General features: G+C 45.2%; 3 protein-coding genes across 3 annotated transcripts in view; all 3 read left to right on the top strand.

Moving 5' to 3' along the window:
- Positions 1-1,651: 1,651 nt before the first annotated feature.
- Positions 1,652-9,625, top strand: LOC134082263 (serine/threonine-protein kinase LMTK3-like). Its single transcript, XM_062537912.1, has 11 exons — positions 1,652-1,855; positions 2,736-2,883; positions 3,783-3,856; positions 4,626-4,744; positions 5,572-5,659; positions 6,018-6,166; positions 6,913-6,997; positions 7,507-7,628; positions 8,032-8,181; positions 8,601-9,459; positions 9,599-9,625. Exons 1-11 carry the CDS (start codon positions 1,652-1,654, stop codon positions 9,623-9,625), a joined length of 2,025 nt encoding a protein of 674 aa, XP_062393896.1.
- Positions 9,626-13,747: 4,122 nt separating this feature from the next.
- On the top strand, positions 13,748-21,312 carry LOC134082445 (uncharacterized). Its single transcript, XM_062538172.1, has 6 exons — positions 13,748-15,411; positions 15,942-16,114; positions 17,109-17,242; positions 18,506-18,849; positions 19,011-19,080; positions 19,935-21,312. Exons 1-6 carry the CDS (start codon positions 14,002-14,004, stop codon positions 20,054-20,056), a joined length of 2,253 nt encoding a protein of 750 aa, XP_062394156.1. The 5' UTR covers positions 13,748-14,001; the 3' UTR covers positions 20,057-21,312.
- A 609-nt stretch (positions 21,313-21,921) lies between these two features.
- prpf31 (PRP31 pre-mRNA processing factor 31 homolog (yeast)) overlaps positions 21,922-24,426 on the top strand; it is a 7,072-nt gene continuing 4,567 nt past the window's right edge. The window contains exons 1-6 of the mRNA XM_062538173.1: positions 21,922-22,075; positions 22,477-22,692; positions 22,794-22,854; positions 22,956-23,039; positions 23,264-23,361; positions 24,152-24,258. Coding sequence (XP_062394157.1) covers positions 22,477-22,692; positions 22,794-22,854; positions 22,956-23,039; positions 23,264-23,361; positions 24,152-24,258 — 566 coding nt within the window. The 5' untranslated portion in view covers positions 21,922-22,075. The remainder of the gene's footprint in view (positions 22,076-22,476; positions 22,693-22,793; positions 22,855-22,955; positions 23,040-23,263; positions 23,362-24,151; positions 24,259-24,426) is intronic.

Here is a 24,426-nt window from a genome sequence, read left to right on the forward strand (position 1 = left end):
ACATCCATATTTAACGTTAGGCACCAATAGGGGTTGTGTTTATCAGAGGTTTGTGTATAAGAAAGATCAGGTTCATGAAGTCTGTGTTGTTGTGCTTACACTTAATCACGTTTCACCTTGGTATTACATTTAAGTGTTTCTAATGATTTTGCAGCTGTAACATCTGGTTTGGGTGCCTTCTTGGTGTGAAGTAGTTCTACTCAGTTATAGCCTTTGCAGCATCTGGTCTAATGTAGGCCTGTAGGGGCTCTTTGGTAGGCTACACTCAATGAGTAAGACAGAGCCAATGTCACTGCACGTGTTATGACTGGACTTACCAACTAGTCTTAAAGATACTATAATTCAGTGCATGTGCGACTTGGTGACATTCAGTGTTCCTTATATCATGTCGATAGGCTACGTAGAGGCAAAGATACACAGACGCCCCCTTTCTATAAGAGTGATGGTTTACGGTAGGCTATGGATGTGCAGGAATGCAGCAGCGACTCTATACGGTGACAGGTCTTTTAACCATCAACCCTCCCGCCTTCTCTTTTTGTTCACAGATGCCTCAGTCCCACAGTCAGCCATGTTGAGGTACACTATTAAAGCTGCCCCTCCTCCCCCTCTCACCTGACACCTTCCCAGTATTGAAATCATTTTCTCTCTCTGTTCTCCAAACTCCATTCCTTAGCGCCCCTCCCCCCCTTCTCCTCTCTGAAAGACAAGCCCTCGCTCTAAAAAAGCCTTTTTTTCCAATAGCACCCCACCCTAATCCTCCCTAACCAGAGTGACTTCTCCTGATTTCAGCTTCTGTGTGGTACTCTCTCCTCCGTGTGCTTCAAAGCTCCCTTCTCACCCTCTTAGAAGAGTCTTGTGCTTCCTTCTTTGAATGAGCTCCCCAATGAGACGAGTGCATTGGGTTCGTCTGTTTCCAAACTCACCTGTACTACCTTGTTACCGTAACCCAAGGACTCTTCTCTTCTCCTCCTCTTCTGACAGTGTGCGTCTGGTCCGACCTCCCAGCTCTCCTGCCTAATCCACTCTCTGCACCTCTCTTTGTTTCGCCTTCTACTCCAATCTACTCCTCTCTCTTCTCTTCCGCTCGCTTTTATACGAACATGCTCTCCGCTTCTCTTGCCTCTCTCTCTCTCTCTCTCTCTCCCTCCCTCTCTCTCTCTTTCCCTCTCTCTCTCCCTCTCTCTCTCCCTCTCCCTCTCTCTCTCTCTCCCTTTCTCTCTTCCTCTCTCTCTCCCTCTCCCTCTCTCTCTCTCCCTCTCTCTCTTTCTCTCTCCCTCTCTCTCTCTCCCTCCCTCCCTCTCTCTCTCTCTCTCTCTCTCTCTCTCTCTCTCTCTCTCTGCGCTGTTGTCTGGGACTGTCCTGACCACTGAGGGCATAGAGGGCACAAACAGCAACTGACTCTGGAACAGATTTGGCCCTGATCCGTTTCAGAGCCAGCTACTGTGCGTGTGTGTGTGTGTGTGTGTGTGTGTGTGAGTGAGAGAGCGTGTGTATGTATGTGTGTGAGAGAGTGCGTATGTCTGTGTGTGAATGAGTGTGTGTGAGTGAGTGTGTCTTCGTGTGAGTGTTGTGTCTGTGTGCATATGTTTGTGTGTGTGTGTGTGTGTGTGTGTGTGTGTGTCTGTGCATATGTTTGCGTGTGTGTGTGTGTATGGGAGGTGTTAGAGGCCTACTGACCCCATCTGCTCCTTGTCTCCTCTTTGTCACCTCCTCCTCCTCAGTCTCCTCGTCCAGCAGCGGCTCTCTGTCCCCTCCGCCCTACGCGATCATCCTCATCTCCTGCTCCTGCCTCGTCTCCTTCGTCCTGCTCCTGCTCACCTGCCTGTGCTGCAAGAGGGCCGGAGTGGGCTTCAATGTGAGTAGCTGCGCAATCTTCAATATGCGTGTGTGTGTGTGCGTGTGTGTGTGTGTCTGTGTGTGTGTGTGTGTGTGTGTGTCTGTGTGTGTGTTTGTGTGTGTGTGAGTGTGTGTGTGTGTGTCTGTGTGTGTGTTTGTGTGTGTGTGAGTGTGTGTGTGTGTGTGTGTGTGTGTGGACTCTGGACACGTGGACAATTTGAGTTACTGAGGCTGTATATTGTGCATGCTACACACATCCTGCATGTGGACTATGGGTTTGTGAGGTGTGAGAGAGGGAAAGGTAGCAAGTCAATTGGCTTAAGGGTTTTCATCTTGAGTGTGTGTGTGTGTGTGTGTGTGTGTGTGTGTGTGTGTGTGTGTGTGTGTGTGTGTGTGTGAACTCTAAGTTCTCTAAGGAGAAAGAGAGAAAAGGTAGAGAGAGGGAGATACAGTATATTGGTGAGTTCAATTGGTGAATGCACAGCCCAGTGATACGGATGTGAGAGTGAATGTTTACATCCCCTGCGAGGAACACAAAGTGTGCTTCACAACAGATGGCACTTATGTCACAGTGTACTGATTGCCCCCACTCGCTCCGTTCCTCTCTCTCTCTCTCTGTCTCAATCTCTCTCTCTCTCTCTCTGTCTGTCTTTGTATCTCTCTCTCTCAATCTCTCTCTTTCTCTCCTTCTCTCTCTCTCACACACACATACACGCACACACCTCTTTCCCTTGTGTTTTTATGCATTCTCACACACATACAAATGTGTTGTTGTCACATTTTACTTTCCCCTGTTATCCTCTCTCTCTCTCTCTCTCTCTCTCTCTCTGTGTGTCTTTGCTGTGTATTTATTTCTCCCTGTTTCTTTAGCGTGGTTAATTCTTTTTTCTTTCTGTAAGGAGTTTGACAATGCTGAGGGCGAGGAATGTTCTGGAGCCTCTAGTCCTCTGCCTGAGGACAGTCTCTCCTCCTGCCCCTCGCTGCCTGAGGTCTACACCCTCCCCCTCAGGGACCGGACCAACTACTCGGCCCTACCCAATGGCACGGGTATGGCACGCACACACAGGCACACACACGCACACACACGCACACACACACACACACACACACACACACACACACAAACACACACACACACACACACACACACACACACACACACACACACACACACACACACACACACACACACACACACACACACACACACACAACACACACACACACACACACACACACACACACACACACACACACACACACACACACACACACACACACACACACACACACACACACACACACACACACACACACACACGCACACACACACACATACTGTACACCAGGGGCAGCCGTGGCCTACTGGTTAGAGCTCCGGGCTTGTAACCGAAGGGTTGCCGGTTTGATCCCCGACCAGTAGGGCAAATGTGGTTGGGGTAAGTGGTTGAACACTGCTCTCCCATGCCCACATCCACACCTGAAGCACCCTTGAGCAAGACACCCAACCTCTCACACACACACACACACACACACACACACACACACTTGAGCAAGGCACCTAACCCCTCACTGCTCTCCGAGCACCACTGTGGCAAGCAGCTCACTTCTCCGGGTTAGTGTGTGCTTCACCTCATTGTGTGCTGTGTGTCACTAATTCAGGGATTGGGATAAATGCAATTTTCCAAATTTCCCTCACGGGATCAAGAGAGTATACACTTATACTATATACCATACACACACACACACACACACACACACACACATACACACACACACACACACACACACACACACACACACACACATGCGCAGACTTGCACACACACACACACACACACACTTTACATACTGTACATAAAAAAAGATATAATACAAATGTATATGTATTCAACAGCACAGAACTGTACAATCTTTTTCTCTTTATTGCTTTTGTCTCTTCATAGACTCTAAATCCCAAAGTGTCAGACGGCACGCGCTCAACTATCTCCAAGAGATTGGAAATGGCTGGTTTGGAAAGGTAGATGTCCCCCTTGATTCCTGGGTGCACTCTTGCATGAAGTGCTAGTCACAGGACATGCACATTAGATGGATTCATTTCACTGCGTTACATTTGTTTTGTATTTGTGTGTGAAACCATCTCTCTGCTCAATATTCATGCTTTGGTGTAGTTAACTGTGTGTCCCTCTCACTCAACTATCCTATTCATCTTCTTCCCAATTTTCCTCTTCTGTCGGCTCCGTCGAACAGCAACATTTAATCTACTCGGTCACACTTTCTGCGCTAGGCAGAGGTTTCTATTTTTCTCTCTCTGTCTCTCGCTCTAACTCTTCCATGGCAGAGTGACCTGGATATGGACGCTCTGATCTCTGAGGTCCATCTACTAACTGCTCACAGTTCCACCGTCCTCCATCACAGTCACACACAGCATCTCCCCATTACAGCCGCTTTTAAATGACCCAGTATTAAAAACGTACATAACATCATTTCAACCACGTTTTCACTTTCTCTCTCTCACTCTCTCTCTCCCTTGTTCTATCTCTTTCGATATATATTTTAATTTTCTTTATTTTTACTTTTTTTTCCTCACTCTCCTAATTTGTCTTCTATTTACTCTCTTTTACTACTTTAATGCCCCCCTCCCCCTGTGTTGTTCTGTCTTTTTTTGCTATGCATTTTGTTTTTAATTTACTACTTACTGTCCTCCTCTGTCTTTGTTGCTATATGCATCTCCATGTACTCTCTTTAACCCTTTAACCCTTTAACCCCCGGGCCGCTCCTGTCCTCAGGTGATCCTGGCGGAGGTGCTGGGGGACTGTGGCTCCGCCCAGGCCGTGGTGAAGGAGCTGCGGGCCAGCGCCAGTCCGCTGGAGCAGAGGAAGTTCCTGGCCGAGTCAGAACCCTACAGGTCAGATGACACCCATCACGCAGCAGCCGCCATGTTGGCTCAGCACGCGCAGCCGCCATGTTGGTTCAGCACGCGCAGCGCCATATTGGCTCAGCACGCGCAGCGCCATATTGGTTCAGCACGCGCAGCGTGTGGCACTTTCAATAACTTGATTAGTTCATCTCGGCCATCCATGAATGATGGATGAGTACATGAGACTCCAGGTCATGCTCTGTATCCACTGAGGTATTTTTAGGCTTACTGCCATATGATAATCAACTCACATTTTACAGAGGAGTAATTAATATGATGATGCGACAGCATTTTAATTACCCATTGTTTTATTATGATTAACTTGGCTTTTACGGATAGATTGCGCATGATAAACGTGTGCAGGAGGAGCCATTTGACGACCTTATCGTGACACATTTTAGACTGTGTTTCTGTGTTCTCACATGACCTATTTCTTCTGCTCAAGTTCGAGCTTAATTACATCCGGCCCGCTGTCCTTCTCTCTCAAATCCTCGGCCGTCCTCTTCGGGCTCTCTCTGTCCCTGCTGTTCTCTCGTCTTGTCCTTCCCCTATTTTACACCCTCCCTCGGGACGCACCAGCCTGTCTGCCCCTTTTACCCCTTTGCGTTTGTCTGTTTCATGTGACCTGTGGATGTTCAGGGCGCACAGGTGTAATTTGTGTGCGTTTGTGCTGTGTCCGTCTCTTTGTTTGTGTGTATTCATGTATGTGCACATGCCTCTGTGTGTGTGTGTGTGTGTGTGTGTGTGTGTGTGTGATTACCCTGTCATCTGGTCTTAGTCTAATTGCCATGCGTTGTTCTGCTTTTGATTCCCAGAAGCCTTCAGCATCCAAATGTCCTGCAGTGTCTAGGGCAGTGTAGTGAGATCGCCCCCTATCTGCTGGTCATGGAGTTCTGCCAACTGGTGAGACAGACAACACAAATAAACACAAACTCATGTGACCGTGTCTGCTATGAATCCAATTAACACTTCCTAACACGGGCCCTCTTCAAGATTTCTCGCATTACCATGAATTTAACCCCTTAAGATGCATGATGTAGCAACTATTTCACTGTAATTTTATCAGCAGAGTTATCAGATATGAACTTGATTATTCATGAACTAATCATTATATGCATAATATTCATGCGTTGCAGTAGCATACCCAGGCAGCTGTACTAGCTGTCTCGTGTGACCTATAAGCTCCCTATCTGATAGCATCATCGACTTGATACACATGAATAATTCATGGCTCACTTAGGCCTCTTAATGTGGTTTCCAGGGTGACCTGAAGAGGTATCTGAGGGCTCAGAGGAAGTGTGATGGCATGACCCCTGACCTCTTGAGTCGTGACCTGCTGACCCTGCAGCGGATGGCTTTTGAGATCACCTCCGGCCTTCTCCATCTGCACGAGAACAACTACATCCACAGGTATGAGAATAACTACATAACTACATCCATAGGTATGAGAATAACTACATCCATAGGTATGAGAATAACTACATGCATAGGTATAAGAATAACTACATGCATACTGTAGGTATGAGAATAACTACATCCATAGGTATGACAATAACTACATGCGTAGGTATGAGAATAACTACATAACTACATCCATAGATATGAGAATAACTAGAGTACATCCATAGGTATGAGAGGCACAGGCTGTTCAGCAGTGCCCAGTTCTGGGTACAGCAACGTCTTGTAATGGCAAGGTGGACTTTGAACTTTAGACTTAGTGATTAGGTTGTACACCTACAGTGCCCCTATTAGATAGCAAAATGAGTTGTGCAGCATCTCAACTGATGCCTTGAAAATGCCGTCTTTAGCTTTAGATATTGCATTAGGATCCATCACAGAGTAGGAATTCATGCATTATTCTTAGGACAGCGATCCCCATATCTGTTGAAGTTGCTTATCAGTCTAGTCAGTTGTGCTGTGTTCAAATTTTCAGTTTAATTTAGCCAACAAGAGAGGCACAGGAATCTCCAGAGAATGTATTCAGAGGATCTAATTATTTAATAGCTGTCAGAATACAGTACAACAAGAGAGTATCTCTTAAAGCATGATTTGATTTTCTAATATCGCGTCTCCTTTTGTCTGATATCTGCCGCTTTTCTTTCTTTTTGTCTTCCTTTCTTCTTTTCTTTCTTTCTCTCTTTTGTTTGTCTAAACAGTGACATGGCTCTAAGAAACTGCCTCCTCACATCCGACCTCACCGTTAGAATAGGAGATTATGGTCTGTCACACAACCACTACAAGGTATCCGACTTGTCCCTTACGTATCCTCATCATATACAGTACATATATACATTATATTAGACATAACATACCCATATACGCCATGTGCCATAGACATCTAGGTCATATCCATAGTATTTATTTTAATGGATGTTTACAAAGAAACATATCAGTCTATACAATAAATGGCTTTAACAAAATAAAAGCAAAACTAAGCTGCAACTGAAGCATGAGTATGACCATGTCATATTAGTATTATTATCATCATATTATATATATTATTCATGTTTACAATATAATCCATATCATTAATATTATTTTCATATTACAATACACTATCTCCCAAGAGTGTCCTGTTCTTCACACATCTCCGTGTACTGTGTGTGGGTGTGTGCCCGCATTAGGAGGACTACTACCTGACGCCAGATAAACTGTGTGCTGTGTGTGTGTGTGTGTGCCCGCATTAGGAGGACTACTACCTGACGCCAGATAAACTGTGTGCTGTGTGTGTGTGTGTGTGCCTGCATTAGGAGGACTACTACCTAACGCCAGATAAGCTGTGGATCCCTCTGCGCTGGATTGCCCCTGAGCTGCTGGAGGAGTACAGAGGAAGTCTGATTGTCACTGACCAGACAAAGACCAGCAATGTCTGGTACGGAACAAATACTGTTGTCTTATTGATGTCCGTCTAATATAGTCACGATGCAATTTTGTCACATATTACAGTCTTTACTATTGTATGTGCACTATTACATATACTTTATCTTAAAAATAATAAGAATGATATGATAACCATTCTACAACAACAACAACAACAACACATTGCATTTATAGAGCTTTTCACAACACTCAGAGCGCTTCACAGTGAAGGGGGAACCTCACTAACCACCACCATTCTAGTGTTCTGAAAGATTTTCTGTGTTTCAATGAATGTTTTAGTGGCCTTAATGAGCCTACTCTTTGTTTACTGTTGGTTAGTGTTTTGCTGAATCACTGTTCCTTGTTGCCTATGAGCATCACCATCAACTCTTCCCTCTCTCTCCTCCACTCTGCAGGTCTTTAGGTGTGGTGATCTGGGAGTTGTTTGAGTTCGGCTCCCAGCCCCACAGGCACCTGAGCGATGAGGAGGTTCTCACCTTCGTCATCAGGGAGCGACAGATCACACTGGCTCAGCCACGACTCAAACTCTCCCATGCAGACTACTGGTCAGTCCAGCATTGCAATGCCATGAATGCATACAGTAGAGTGAACACACACAGTAATTACATTGTATCCAATATGCTAATTATTAACAATAAATATGTCATAAATACTTTCCTAAATGAACATTAAATATATTATTTAAAAATAGAATGTTTTAAATGTAAAAACCTGTAACAATACATTCGTAATAGTCTGCCATGAAATTGTTAAAGCATGGCATTAACGTAAAGGCAAATCTTTTTTTTTTAATTGTTCACTGTTAATTTAATTGTTGTATTGTTTTTATTTGTTGTCGCTTTAGACAAAAGCGTCTGCCAAATCCCATACCCATAAAGCATTGCATTATTGTTGATATATATCATATGTCTATGATATCATGTTTTCTCCAATATGTTAATCTTGCTGTTTTGTGTTTGTTCAGGTATGAGGTCATGCAGTCTTGCTGGTTGCCATCATCTCAGCGTCCCTCGATCGCCGAGATCTTCCTCCTCCTGTCGTCTCTGCTGGCTGCAGAGCGCAGAGTGAGCCGCAGAAGCATGGGTGATGACGAGGATGAGGAGGAAGAGTACGAGGAAGAGGATGAGAGAGGCAGAAGAGGGGAGAGCGAAGATTCGTTTGAGAGGCGGTGGGATTCCCTCCGCCCACCAGCCTTCCAGACAGTGGCAGGGGAGAGACGGAGGGAGAGAGAGTACGAGAGGGAGTACGAGAGGGAGTACGAGAGGGACGATAACGGCTACCGGGGCCATAACGGCTCTTTCCCTCTGCTGGACGCGGTGGGAAACAGCATCGCCCCCTCTTCTTCTGAGCTCGACGACATCCTGACCGTGACGGAGACCAGCAAAGGGTTAAACTTTGAGTATTTCTGGGAGAAAGCCCACGGAAGGAAAGGTTACAAACCACTCCCGCCACCTCAGCCAATCCCAACTCCCAATTCAACGCACAGGCAGTCCTTGGACACACCTACCGTTGTCCCGGTGATCAGTGCTCGGAGCCCCTCCCTTGCTAGCGAGTACTACATCAGGCTGGAGGAGCACACTCCCCAGGACAGGTCCCCCACTCTTAAAGGCAAAGCGCCGTCTCAAAGGTCGGAGTCGTCCTCCCCCGGGGACTTGGAGCTCGTGGAGCTTCGGAGCGGAATGCTAGGGAAGGAAGAGAAAGGACAAGGTTCTGTCCAGACGGTACAAACCGTGAGGTCCAGCGAGATCCAGGTGCTGGTCCCAAACACCGGCGTGGTGGAGTTCAGCAAGGAGAGCAGCAACAGAGTCACAGACTTCACCGTGGTAGACATTGGGGAAAGGGGTAGTGAGAGGGAGGGGAGATCAAGGCAATCCCATGGCTCTCATGGGCCCATCCTCCCCCCAAAGCCCCGCACTGTGCCACCCACTGCGGGTAACCTCCTCCACTCCCGTCCCCTGCCAGCACCACCTGTTGGGTACCACCGACTAATCGGACTGGGTCACTACCCTGGCACCTCCTACCCACTTGGCAAGGGGCATGGAGGAAGTTCCTCAGTGCCAAAGGCAACATTTGACCATTTAGGCCTGCACCGCCATCGCCAGACTATGCCCCCCTCACCCTCTCTCTCCCCCTCTATACCCCAGTCCTCTGGGGGGCAATCTATATACCCCCCGCCCCAAACCTGTCCCCCACCCCTCCCTCCCCATTACAGAATTCATAGGGCTCCTTACTACCCCGGGGAACCTTACACCAGTCGCTATAGTTCATTGCACTTACAAAGAGACCCACTGTCCTGTGATTATCTCGAGAAGAGGCCCCTTGACAAAGGATTGACACGTTCACAATCTTTGTACAATTCCAGGGGGGCTTCAGAAGCCCAGTCGAGAGACATAGAATCCCCTGTCCACCAAGACTCTCCTCGTTCAAAAATGACTCGCTCCCAGTCTGCAATTCCTACAATCGAAAGACATTCCTCCTCCAGCCCAAACTTCTCGGACGAGGACGACTCGCCATTCGAGTCCCCAACCCGACTCCACGGAGGGACCACCGTCCAACACACCAGCCTGACAACCGAACGTGACTCTGCCACTTTCGAGCTACTGTCCCGGGGGATGAAGCGTACACAGTCCCGCCTCGCCACCATCCTGCCGGCCATATGGAGAGAGGACGAGGAGATGAGGGAGCGCGCAGAGGCGGCCAGGAAGTCTCCCATGCATCTGTTCCTGACAGAAATCTCGAGCGTAAGCGAGTCCACAGACTCCAAAACAGAAGACACAACATGGGGCCCCGATGGTCAGATGAGACAAGAGGCCAAAGCAGAGAGAGAGACCCTTGGGAACATTAACTTTCCTCTGCGAGGGATGCGCCGCTCCCAGTCTTTAGTGACAGAGCTCGGGTCTGCAACGAGGACATGGGACAGCGACCTTCTGACAAGCACAGACAGTGGGAAAGGATTCGTCAAGAAGGACTTGTTCCTCACTGAAATCAACACGGAGAGGAGGGACAGTGAAGACGTGGGCGAGGACAGCTACGAGAATGCCAATCTCTGCCCCACTGGTCTGCCCAGTTATGCCGAGGCTGAGGAGGCTTTCTCAAGAGGAATGAGGAGATCACGCTCTCTTCTATCAGAGATGTCTGAGCAAGGAGAGAATGAACCGAGCAGGAAAGGAGAGATGACCAGAGAGGAGTTCTTGAAAGAGATCCAGTCTGCTGAGACGTTTCTCACAGAGATCATTACCAGACAACGCAAGCAGGAAGAAGCTTTGGCCTCAACACCTCCCACATCTCCTGAGTACGAGTCCATATGCATCGATCCAGAGGCTGGACAGACCATAACTTTCCAGTCTGAGAGACCAAGCACTGGGACAAACAATGCACCCACAGATATGAAGGAGGCCATTTATGCTCAAGTTACCAAGCGTGCAAAAAGGAGCGAAATTAAAGTCGCCATTCGTCCAGATATCCCAGTACTACAAATAGGTTCCGAGAAATATGCTGCCAAACTGGAAAGGAAAAGTACCAGCCCTGGCTCTTCCTGCCCCACTTCTGAGTCAGGGAATGAAGGAACATTTGGCAAAGATGCAACCAGTCCACATTTTCCATCAAACCACGAAACTGCCATCAAACCCAGAAGCTTGGAATTATCTGGGGTTTCACCTAGAAATGGTCATTTTCCTGGCCAATGTCTGCCTGGTGCGAAAGAAGATTCAGTTCTGGAGAAGAATTTCCCAGAGACCAACACGACACAGGGCAGTGAAGTACTGCCATCAGAGGAGGATCAAGAGAAGACACGTGTACATAACTCAAGTGAAAGTACTGGAGAAGATGTAAGAGATATTGAGGATGTGTTTAGTTCTAGATTCCCTCTTAGCCCTCCACCAGAGATCATGCTGGCAGGCAACAGCACCAGAGTACTAGAGCAATTTGATGCAGTAGAGGGAAGCGAAGAGGGTAATAACGCACAAACCATTAACATGTCAACAGTAATAGACATCACAGCCAGCCCTGAAAACACTATCGAGAATTCAAAGCATTGTGTAAATAAGACCACATTTCTAGACCTGTCCAACAATAAAAGTATGGCTGATGCTGAGGGCTGTGATGCAGAAATGTGCACTGAGATTGGTCAACAACAACACATGAGATCAGATCACCTCAGCTCACCTACCTGTGACTCATCATATTCTACAGCCAAGCCATCCTCTGTAGATTCTGCAAAAGATTTAAGCACAGTATCTCCTCAGAAAGAAAGGGATGATGTACACACTAGTAGTTCTGTGTCACCTATACCTAACCGGCTGCCCTTGGATTTGAAACCAGACTGTGACCAGAAGCTTTCCAGTCAACAGATTAGACCTGCAGATCCCTGTTTCTTACCACTAACCTCTCCACACCAGCCCACAGCTAACCAGCAAACACGTACTGAACCCACTTTCTTCTCGTTCATGTCCAGCCATCAGACACCTACAGACTCCAGCTTCTCTCCCTTAACATCCACTCAGCAGACCCCGACCGACTCCGGCTTCTCCCCACTAACATCCACTCAGCAGACGCCAACAGACTCTGCTTTCTCAACCCTAACCTCGGCCTCCAGCTCCACAGACTGTCTAACAGCCGGAGACCTAATGATGGCGGGTGGGTCAAGCAGTGGGTGGAGAGCCTTGGGTACGGAGACGCCTCACAGGGACTCGGCTTACTTCTCCGACAGCGACTGGGAATCGGGAGAGGGAATAGGCAGAAGAGTCGGAGAAGGACTAGGCTTGGGCCGCCCAGGCAACAGCCGAGGAGGAGAGAGGGGAACACTGGTGGGGATCGAGGAGAAGATGGAGATTGAGGATGAGAGAGGACATGATGGCAAAATGCAGGATGAGGCTGTAGTCATCAGAGAGGAGGACAAGATGGAAACCGATGGGGGAAAACACAACCAATGGTCTGAAGAAGGGGAATTTAATAAGGACAATATTATAGAGAAGGATCTGGTTACCTCTGAGCGTATTGATTATGGGCTCAAAGAGGTAGAGGAGTCAATCAATGAATTGAAAGACACTCAAGGTAAAGCTAATGAGGAGTTTATTGCTAAGTTGTTCTCCAATTTCGATGATGAACCTTTCAAAGGGTTTCCATACAGATGTAACAGCCAACTAAGCTATGAGGCATTTTCACAAATGGACACAACGGAGATATCCAACATTCAGTCAAAAGACAACACATGCTATGACCCATCTGAGGCCAACCCGTTGTCAGTTCCCTCGAAAACAATCCCTCCGTTTGAGCCTCCAAGTGAGACTCATCTACAACAGCTGTTGGATGAAGAAGTCAGAGAAATTCAGCCAGATGTGAATGAGGTGACTTCAGGTTCAGTTTTGAAAGAATTAAATAGTGAGGAAGGCAAAGAAGGGTTACTGGGGCCAACAAGCACGGATCCTGACAGCAGTGAGTCTAGGCTCTCAAGGTTTTACAATATCAACACAAATGACTCCAACCCCAGTAACAATTCACAAGAGAATGTTGAGGATCACATGAGTGATTCAAAAGATGATGCCTGCAGTTCCCTCTTCTCTGAGAGAAGTGGTGATGTACCCACAATAGAGGACATTCATACATTCGAAATGCAGAATGACGATGCTAATGAGCTTGGTCTGAGGAATCTGAGTTACTCAGAGGACGTTAACGAAGTGAAAGCTATGGCGAAGTCGGAGAGTGAGAAACAGTTGGCAGCTGGAGAGCTGTGCTTTTCAATGAAGGAGGTATCACGAGGTGAGAGAGATGTTCCAGTTACTCAAGACGAGCCCTCAGGCCCAGCAGAGACATGTGAGGTAAACAGCAACGGAGAAGCTAAAGAGCTGGAGTTTAAAACACAAGAGCTCTGGAATACCCTTGAAGAGGATGAGGGAACAGGAGGCTTTGTTAAAGGGGAGCTAGACTGCCACCGCTTCCAGCAAGATGATTTGCACCTCTGGCCAGCTGAGAATGACCAGTGGGCGTCAGCAGAAACTCGGAAGCCTGAGGCAGAGCTGGGCTCAGAGTTTTTCTCAAGCTCTTGCAAAAAGGTCTGGGTAGAGAAGAACGGCCTGGACATGGGTCGAGAATTCTGGGACGCAGAAGCCAATGACGAGCTGGCAGAGAGTGAGCCTCACCCCACGGCACAGCAGAAATTTGAAGAGGATTTTAACGACGAAAGACAACGACACACTGACCACGCCGAGGTGGAGGGAAGATCACTCTCAGTGCAGACGCCCGTAAGTCAAGACTTTACGGTCTCTGAAGGGCTACACAACTTTCTCCAGCAAGCAGACGTACAGCAAGAAGAGGAAAACATTGAAGACCTAGACCAGGGAAATCATGTGGATTTAGCTGGAGAAGCTATGGAAGTAGAAGTTGAAAATATAGAGAATCCCGGTCTGGACCTTCCTAGCTCAGTCAAGATCAGACATACAGACAGTGCTGAGGACAGCTGTACTATAGTCCAGAAGTACCCAGGATTCAACAGCATTCTGGGAGATAGTGAAGCAGAGGAGAATCAAGATTTTAACAAACTGAAGGAGAATCACGTAGCAGACACTCTAGATAGGAGTGAGAACCTGTGCCCTCAAACACCACACTCCAGTGAGAGTGATTTCGGTGCTGCAGGGTTTGAAGCAGATACAAACCGAAGCCACATTCCTGACTCTGGTCATAACAGTGAATCTTTGGTCGAGATTCAAAATCACAGTGCTTGCATAGAGGATGCAGAAGACCATGCTTGCCCACCAACTAAAAGAAAGAAGACAGGGGATGGCGTCTTTGAAGATGTCAGGGAAGAAAGCAGGTCTGATTCTCCTTCATGCCCCAGCCTCACGAACACCACTGCTCCTTGCAAGATGCACAGTAGTGACACGCAATGTTTAATGTCTGAATTGGTGTCTGAGGACATCATTAACTCTGCGCCTCCATCTCTTTCACAACATGACAAGTGCCAAAGCCCCACCAACTTCCCCAATATTGTGCACCACATAGAGATCAAGGTGAGCTCTGACAGTGAGCTTAGTGTGGACAGCACCGGTGCGGGCCTTGGTGCCAAACGGGAACAGGAACGTACAGTTTCTCCAACCGGTGAGGCGTCCGCCAGCGTCTCACCCCAAGCACCTCCAGTTGTCAACACCATTAGCAAAGGGATCTCAGCCAACATCAGCATCCTGCCTGTGCAGAGACCGGAGTCGACTGACCTGAGAGAAGAGCACAACCACAAAGATGCGAACAGACCCAGCGAAGCTTCCCTAAACAACACCGCCAGCCTTTCCCAGAAGGACACCCACCCAGAGCCTGCGCTAGGCTCCTGCGGTGCCATCCCTGAACTGTTGATCTCCGAGTGGAAGGACCTGGAGGAGGAGCCCTTGGAGGATTTTGAGAAACTGGAGCAGCTGTGCTGCATCTCTGGAGATGAGGATACCCTCGGAGATCTCTTTCTGGGGAACCTGGAGCTGCTGGAGTCTCTGAAAAAGACCCCAGAGCAAAGACTGAAAAGCAGGAGTGAGAGTGATAATGAGGACATGAGCTGCTCTGAGGCAGAAAAGGCATCAGAAGAAGAAGATGATTCCGGAAGACTAGAAAGGAAAAAGGATGTTGACTGTTTGTCAGACACTTTACGAGCCAATTCTGAGCAGCGTCTTTCCCCTGACATTAACAGAAAGACTCTTCAGAGTACATCAAACCACTCACCAAGTCATGGTGGTGAGGGAGCAAAGGGCCAACGGTCACTGTCAACAATGGCCACAAAGAATGGCCTCATGATGCAGGCAAGAGAAATAACATTATACTTTTAAACAGCGCAATATAACATTAACAATTCAAAATAGTAACAGTACTCATTAAAGGGACACTTCACCGATTAGCATTAAGCTTTGTATTTTTAGAAAACCAGTCATGTTTTTGAATGGTCGTGCATCATTCCCGCATTTTGCCTTGAGATGGGAGAAATACGGAAATACGGACGGAAATACTTTGATGGTTTTCTAAAGATACAAAGCTTAATGCTAATCGGTGAAGTGTCCCTTTAAAGGAGCAATGTGGAGTTTCTTTTGGTTCAGAACATTTACAAATAACCTAGAGACAGCAACCAAAATTGAAAACCAGGCCAGCTGTCTTTGTACAATGCGTGGTGATAAGAGTGCTGTGTGACCGCGTTCAAGAGAGATCACATCCAAAAGTATTCCACATCACTCCTTTAATGCAGTCAAGTATTCAAAACTGAACAGAGCACTCAAATGTGAATGGTCATCTGTGAGAGTGAATGAACTTTTTGCTTAGTTTCTTCTGTCTCTCTCAGGTGTGTGAGGAGAGGTTACAGTACTCACTCAGTGAGAACGTTCAAACCAACGTCCTTTGGGGCCCCCCCATGATCAGCGACAGTGTCGTTCTAAAAGCGTGGACTGATACCGCTGTTAACGAGCAGGGAGTGGAGGAGAACAACAGCACTGCAGACAAACAAACCACCAAGAGGTGAGATTGATCAACTTCCTGTCAGGGCGATGATAAACGATACGAATGCTTCTGTCATAACCATGTGGCAGACTTTGAGTGGCCTAATGGATATGCTGTGAGTTTTTAGAGCCCCAATGTGTCCCAGTGGTGAAAACATGTCCAGTCTGACAAGGATATAGGCTATTTATAGAGGAATTAGGCTGGTTGGTTGTTTAAATTCAGGGGTGTGCAATCTTGTGCAATCCAAATGGGGGTTGCTTGTGATTGCAGGTTTTTATGGACTAGAACATCTGATTCCACTTAAAGGGATATTCCGCCATTTGTGGAAATACGCTCATTTTCCACCTTCCCTCGAGCAAAACAATCGATATTTACCTTGTTCCCGTTCATCCAGCCATTCTGTGAGTCTGGCGATACAACTTTTAGCTTCAGCCTCGCATAGATCATTGAATCGGATTAGACCATTAGCTTCTCGCCTGCTAGCTTCATGTTTAAAAGTGACTAAGATTTCTGGTAATTTTCCCATTTAAAACGTGTCTCCTCTCAAGTTAGAAAGTGCAATAAGACCAACTGAAAATGAAACCTGGCGTTTTTCTAGGCTGATTTGACATGGAACTACTCTCTCATCTGGCGTAATAATCAAGGCAACTTGCAGCTACTGGCACTACTACTGCTTGTTGTCTATGGGGACTATTTTCAGATGCTGCGTACAATATCACTGCGCCTATGGTACGTTTGCAAGTTGCCTTGATTATTACGCCAGATGAGAGTGTAGTTCCATGTCAAACCAAACCAAAAATGGCGGAATATCCCTTTAAGTAAACATCTCTGAAGTTCCTTGGAGGAAAGATAAAAGTCCTCCAACCTGTACCTTCATTTTGGGTGAAAGTACATGATAATCTACATACTATAGATATATACCTTATCATGCTTTTAAATACATGTAAATGTAAATGTGATGTCAGATTGAGAACGTCTCATCTAAAAAAAGTCCTCTTTCTGATGCCCACAGCAAAGAGAAGCCTGAGGCGCTCGATGCATCTTTCCTGGAGACGGAGGATGCTGAAGCCCCATTGGAGCCACTGACTGTTCTTGAGCAGCCTGAGATGACTCCCTGCCCACCGGCCGCAAACCAGGCAATGAAAGGTACCGTGAGAGGATGCAATACAGGAAGGGAAAGCATCTTGGCAGTATTGGTTTTCTGATACCATTGAAGAAGGAATGTTTGGCATTCCTGTCCCATGTAGAGATTTTATGATGAGGATGACTCCAAGGGTCAAGAGAAAGGTCTTAAACATCTGGAGACAGTTGTGTGGTGATCATGTGACTAACGAGTGGGATTGACTTCATGGGTAACATTTCCAGATGGATTAAACAGATCTCAAAATAGGCTGTCCTTGGGAAAATATAGTGTACTTGTGAGAGAGTCACAAAGGATTATGTTCCCATGCAAGACCAATGTTTCAAAAACGTCCTACATGTGTTTGTACTAGCTACATAGAGCCAGTGACAATAACAAACAATCCAAAATGGCTGTCATTTCATAATCTTTAAAAATAAAACTATTAAAATAAAAAATATTAATTTAATGTAATGTGTCACCATTTTACATAATGTGTTACCATTACTATAATGTGGTTGCTCATGTTTAAAAGGGAGGTGGGGGTTGATTGGAATCCTTTTACCATGTTCTTTCAAAATGCACATAAATATTCATGACTAATTGGTGTTTGTAGGGACCAATTCATATACTGAGTCACTTACATTAAGCCTACCTTTATCACATACAGATGGCCTTCAAATTGTGTGGCAGTGTAAACAATTAACAAGTTGTGCATATTTAATGAAGGGGTGAACTAGAATCCTTTTCAAACAGCATGTAGGGTTATGACTCATGAGGCAGGTGTGGCCTGAGGTCTCTTCAGTGTAATTTCAAGGATGTTTGCAAGATAACTCTGCTACAATTACAACATTAGCAGATGTACAGGTTGTATAGGCTAAGTCGCAGCACAATATTTCGATTTGTGCAAAAACGCTCTTTGTTCGAAAAGGTTTACTAGTGCAGCCAGCCTGTTTTCACAACCTGTGAATCTTGTCCCCATCACCACGCAGTGAAGTTGCAAGGCTGGTCCTCCATATGCGGGTATATGGGTAGGATACGGCAGGGAAGGCGCGCCATTCTCCCTATTACAAGTTTGTTTACCATCAAAATGATTTTGAAGCTGTTATATTAAAGTAAGAAAACTTGCATAGGATGCCTTTAATCCTTCTCTGGGCCCACAGTACTAGTGTTGATGTTGGCTGTTAGGACAGTGCTGTTGATGTCTGATCATTGCACTTGGCACCTCCAGTGGAACCTCACAGTTTTCTCTGTCTTTCGCTCCGTCATCATACCATCCTCTCTTTCAGCTAAACTGGCTCGTCTCTCCCTCTCCCTGCCTCCACTCGCTCTCTCCCTCCCTCTCTCCCCCAATCCTAAGGTAGGCTTTTGGGAAGGGGGGGAAAGCAGAGACAGAGGTGGGAGACGGAGGGGGTTACCAATAGGAGGTGATCCTGACGAAGACGAGGAAGAGGAGGAGCAGTATGATGAGACGCCCAGAAGAGTGATTGTTGTCACAGAGACCGACGTTGATAAGAGAGTGGGGTTGAGGAGTTTACTGAAGTCGCCACGAGAACCGGTAGACAAGGAGAACAGGGAAAGGGGAAGGAACGTGTCCTTTTTTGATGATGTCACAGTCTACCTCTTTGATCAGGTACACTGATCTAAGTTATTTTATATATTAACAGGATGTAGTATATCTCGTCAAGTCAGTAAATGTGATTGTATCAACCAAATATATAATATATTTATAAGCATTTTCTCTGATGCAACTGTTTTTTTTTTTTTTGTTGTTGTTTATATTGTGTTTTTCAGGAAACTCCAACCAATGAGCTGGGGTCATGCTCCACTCCCACCAGTCCATCAGCACCTGGAAAGCCATTTGGTGAGTCCGCTCTGAAAATATCCATATGCTTGTCTGGTTATAAGAGGGCATGATCGCAGTCTGTGGAAAGTGTTAGCTAAAAAAGGAGAATGTGTGTGAATCAGTATTTTGTTTTTGATGTAGTAATGATTATCAATTAAATTCTGATGTGTATCTTTTGGGATGGGATCTGCCCAGTATTGATTTTCTATTAGATAGCATGAAAACACTAACTTCTTTCCGACATAGAATTCGGATTCATTGTTGTTTTCGTCCTGTAGATTTCACTCTAAAAGAATGATGAACTCTTGTCCTGTGTTTTGGCTAAAATTAGGCATTGCCTCCAGCCCACCCACTCAGAACACATGCTTGAACAGATCAAAGCTTTGCTCTGGAGTATAATTATTATTTACAGCCTTTATTTTTAACTTGGGAAATGTAACAGATACAGCCTTTCAGCATTTTACAGGGTAATTATTTTATGGTGAGATCTGATATGTTTATGTGAAATGAAAATGCTAAAATTAAATTCATGTTTTGCTGAAAAAAAGGCAATCATTCAGTCACATATTTGTTATGCTTTGATAAAGTTAAATACCAATCTCACATTCATTTACTTATGCATATGCTATACAAAGAGGTCAGTCCCGTCTGAAATATTTCTGTGACTTACAGTATAAAGTGATGAATTATCCGTGTTTTTGCCACCACCTCCTATTATAACAGAAACAATCTTGAGTGAATGGCAGCGAGCTGACGCTTCCAGTGAGCAAAGGACCCGTCTCTTACATGCAAAACTGAGCGTATTTCATCATCATTACAGGGTGTTCATGTGTACACAGACAGAGTGTTTATTTTTCATTTGTTTGCATCAGGTACAGGCAAGATGAGCAAGAGCAGAGACCATTCCACAAAAGCCAGATCTCCCACCGGCTCCTCCCGCGTGACGTCATCGCGTTTCACCGTTAGCCCTGCTGACGATCCTCACTTAGTCTGATTACATAGTCTCTCATGTAAGCACCGAGCTGTCAGTCAATAGTGGAGGGGTCCTAAGTTATTCAACACTAAACTCCTAGCGCCTCTACTGATGCCACTACTCTGTTCTTTTTTAAATGAGGCAGCAGAAAGACTCCTGTTGCTGAGACTGCAAGCATCCAAGGATTTACTGTCGGCAGGATTTTTGACGTTTGTTGATATGTCTCAATATCCTTCAACGCCATGTTTGAGGAACATATAGACAGAGATGAATGACCATATGTGTCAGTAACTCACATTGCTGAAGAGTCTGGAGTTGGCCCATTCTCTAATAGTCTAACAGCTATGCAATGGGAGTCCTCTCGTGTACCAGCTTGTATTTTTGAGCATCTAACCTTTGTATTTTAAGGCACTTTCTTTCCCCTATTACGTGTGAGCTTGAATTAATCTAACTTGCATTTGTAAATTTGTTCTCATGGCAGTCGGTCATCTGTGTTGGCTTCAGCTGGAAGGGAACATGACTATTAAAAGTGCAGTACTCTCTGATCATTTGTATAAATTAATGATAGTGACTCTTACAGGTGTATACAACCTCATTTTAGAGCTATTTATTTTAGATGAATTCTTAGAATGCACGCAAAGATTAAACATGGATTCATGAGTTTTATTTGTTTATTTATTTATCTGGTCATTAATTTATTACTGAATTAATTTATTTACAATTTAATTGTTTGTTTGTTTGTTTGTTTGTTTGTTTTGGTTGACTTACTCCTAAGGATTGCATAATGATGTAGAATCACATTATTTTTGAGATATTGCATTTGCCAATTAAGACCTTTTTTGGTCTATGAATTCTCTTCAACAAAAGTACAGTAAAATATTTCCCCATATCTTTTCAATGCTTTCACATGTTTTACATTAGTTGTAGCCTTTTGTAGATGTCAGCTGTCGCTATGTACAGTATGTGTTTTATTGTGTGTTTACCATTTATTTTTTAGTAATGCTATACATTTTCTTTGCCATATTTTTTCAAGTAATGTAGCTTAGCATGACAAAAAATGAAATTTGCAAATATGAATATAAGTTTACTAATCTACTCCTTCATTTTGTACACCTCTCCATCTAGTAGTTTAGTTACAGCATATGTTGAGTCTGTTTCAGCGTCAGTTTGATATTGTATTGTTTGAATAACAAATCTCACGACACTGTATAAAGCTGGGGAAATAAAAACAACATGAAAACTGTGAAACATTTATGGATCTGTTTGATGACAATAAATTGTACTGTCTTATAACTTAGTGTTTACAGTGTTCTTACTTGTTACAAGTCTATGCAAAGATGCATGCATTGACTTGTCATCACCAAAAGAAAAATCAGACTTAAAAAATAAAATAAAAAAAACATTCAAATAAATAAAGATAGGCCTAATGCTTGTTTCGATTGTTAGATTAGTGTCAGAATGATAAACTGTACAAGGCCAGAATAAAGAGAATGTTGAAATCATGGATAAAAGAAAGAAAAGGAAATAAAGAAAGATTCATTCATAATGTTATTAGCCCACGGCACCCCCTTTTGTGTGTCAGACACACTGTCCCATGTCCTCCTCCTGGGTAGAAGGTAGAACCAGAGAATGTCTAATGAACTAGAGTGCTTTTAAGTCCCTCCACTCAGTTGAAATATTGCAACTTCAAATTAAATCACCACATTTGAACAACCCTCTCCCAATTGCTATTTTGTATAATTGCCTTCCTATTTGAGTGGTTTAGCTTACAACTAGGTTATATCCCAATGACTGCGGCAGGGCCTTGTCAAACTGTGGTTTGTTTGGTTTGTAGATGTAGAAATCGTTAGCCTTATTTCCCATCATGCCCCTTTAGCGATGACGTATATTTATGGCGACTCGACGACGCATGAACGTCTTCGATTGTGAATTCAACATAGTTGGAAACTACAGACAAAACGCCTGAGACTTCTCAGCTATTTTAATACTTAACCACTCTTGCCGTGGGTCTTGTAGTCTCACTGGAGATAAGCTAACAAGGTACGGTTTCTTTTTCATGCAAAAAAGCAAGCTAACGTTACTAAACCTGTTAGCTGCTACTCGCTAACGTTAATCGTGCTGCACATGAATGATACGACTGAAATAAAACGGACACCTGGTTTATATCTAACTCACTTTTCGTTTCTCCTGTATTTCAATGAATAATTTATGTCAGTTATAAGAATATATGACCGCCTGTTTAGTAACGCCACATAAATCATATCATATTAAGAGGTAGAGGCGATTATAGTTGATTATTTTGGTTAGCTGCTAGGGTACATAGTCGTTACAAGTTTGACGCAGATGTGCCGTATCAATAGTTTTCGAAATGACATTTGGGATGGACATGCACGGAGTTTATGTACCGATATGTCAATTGTATACGCTTACTTAATTTGCAGATGTCTCTGGCTGACGAACTGCTCGCTGACTTGGAAGAAGCCGGTGACGAGGGAGAGGATGGACTGTATGCTGGCGAGGAAGGTAGAGACAGCGACGGAGAGGTCGAAGAGAGTGCGGTTTCTGCCGGCCTAGAGGATATCCCGGAGGAGATGGAGCTGGATTACAGTGGGGCAGAAAGTGTCACATCTATTGCAAAATTACGCCACAGTAAACCTGTGAGTTTGTCTACGTATGTTCTTCGTACAGTAACTTATTAAAATTGGTCAAATGCTACTGCTCTGTCAGACAGCTGAACTGTTTTATGCATATTACCCAGTTTTCAGAAATCACGGAGAAAATTGCAGAATATGTTGCCAAACAGCAACAGACCAAGGAAGGTTAGTAGGTTGTTTTATCTGCTTTGTTATGGAGATCTTTCAGCACTGTTATCCTTTTAATGTTCTTTCAATGTATGCTTTCAATATTTCCCCATTGACAGTGTCTGGACCTGTTGAGTCAGACCCAGAGTACAAGCTGATTGTTGCTGCCAACAACCTGACAGTGGAAATCGACAATGAGCTGAGTGAGTTCCTGTAGTTCGTCTGTAGTTTGAGAAATACGATGGGGTGTGGATTCCTGCCATACACTTTCTCTGGAGTGGATCTAGCGAAGGGTTTAATGTGTTCTGCCGTCAACTGGTGTTACAAATGTGGAGGGGAACATCAGAACATCCGGCTGCAATTTTCAACATAAGTTAATGACGTTGATGTTGTCTGACCTGTCCTCTTATACCCCTCTCTCACACAGATATCATTCATAAGTTTGTGCGTGACAAGTACTCCAAGCGATTCCCAGAGCTTGAGTCTCTGGTCCCAAACGCGCTGGACTACATCAGGACCGTAAAGGTGAGACACTCCCACAAACAGCGGTGATAAGACGACTGCTTCTGAAACAATGACTTGGCGAAAACTCACTTCATCTGCATGGGATGACTTTAGTATATTTGGAGATGTACAGGGAAGGTACAGTAGTCTGTGATTCTGCAGAAAGGCTCTTAATATTGTAGTTCAGTAGACGATCAAATGACACCTCCTCAAGCCCTTGTTCATTAAGCAGTGTGTTTATTAATTGGTACCATATATGGCTCGGTCCAAGCTGTTTTGTTTGTTTCCCTGAGCCAGAGCCAGCCCTGTACAAACACGCACACTTTTTAAGAGACGACATCTAGAATGGACAGCTAGAGACTGTGAGGAGCAATCAGATGAAGGTGTGCTGGATCGGAGTTGTGGCCTGTACCTTTAGTGAGAAGCAAGATTAACTTATGCAGTGGACTCGTGTCTGAAGTGGTGTCAGGGATGACCGCAGGTGATCTCATTGACATTGATGCATCATCAAGGCTGACCATGGCCAAAGATCCTTAAATATTGACAAGATAGAGCAACGTAATGCATCTCTATGGAAGCAAAATTCGAACAGTTCCGGTCTGCTTAAAGAGGCGTGTCGCAAAGACGTCATAGTGGGATATCGATCTCTGTCAGATTGGCAAGCAGTTCAGTTCGAATGTTAACAGGTCTGCTTAAAGGGGGATTTAGCCCCCCTCCCCTTTGCGAAGACAGAACGCGGAAATGATCGAACGTTTGCGCCTCTCGCTCCGCTTTAACCCTCTCTGCCATGGCGCTCTCTGCTTGTCCTCAGGAACTGGGCAACAACCTGGAGAAGTGCAAGAACAATGAGAACCTCCAGCAGATCCTCACCAACGCAACCATCATGGTGGTCAGTGTCACAGCCTCCACCACTCAGGGGTAAGCACAGCTGAGAGGGACGACGCACAGGCCAGGGGGTGGGATCAGGGTTTACATCCCATAATTAGGTCATGGGAATAAAAGCAGAAGATTCGAGTTAGTTTGTGGATCGAGTCTGGATGGGGGGTTTATCTGAAATGATTATTCCATGGGAATAGAAGTAACACA

The sequence above is a fragment of the Sardina pilchardus genome, chromosome 6, assembly GCF_963854185.1.
Source record: "Sardina pilchardus chromosome 6, fSarPil1.1, whole genome shotgun sequence".
NCBI classification, from domain to species: Eukaryota; Metazoa; Chordata; class Actinopteri; order Clupeiformes; family Clupeidae; genus Sardina; species Sardina pilchardus.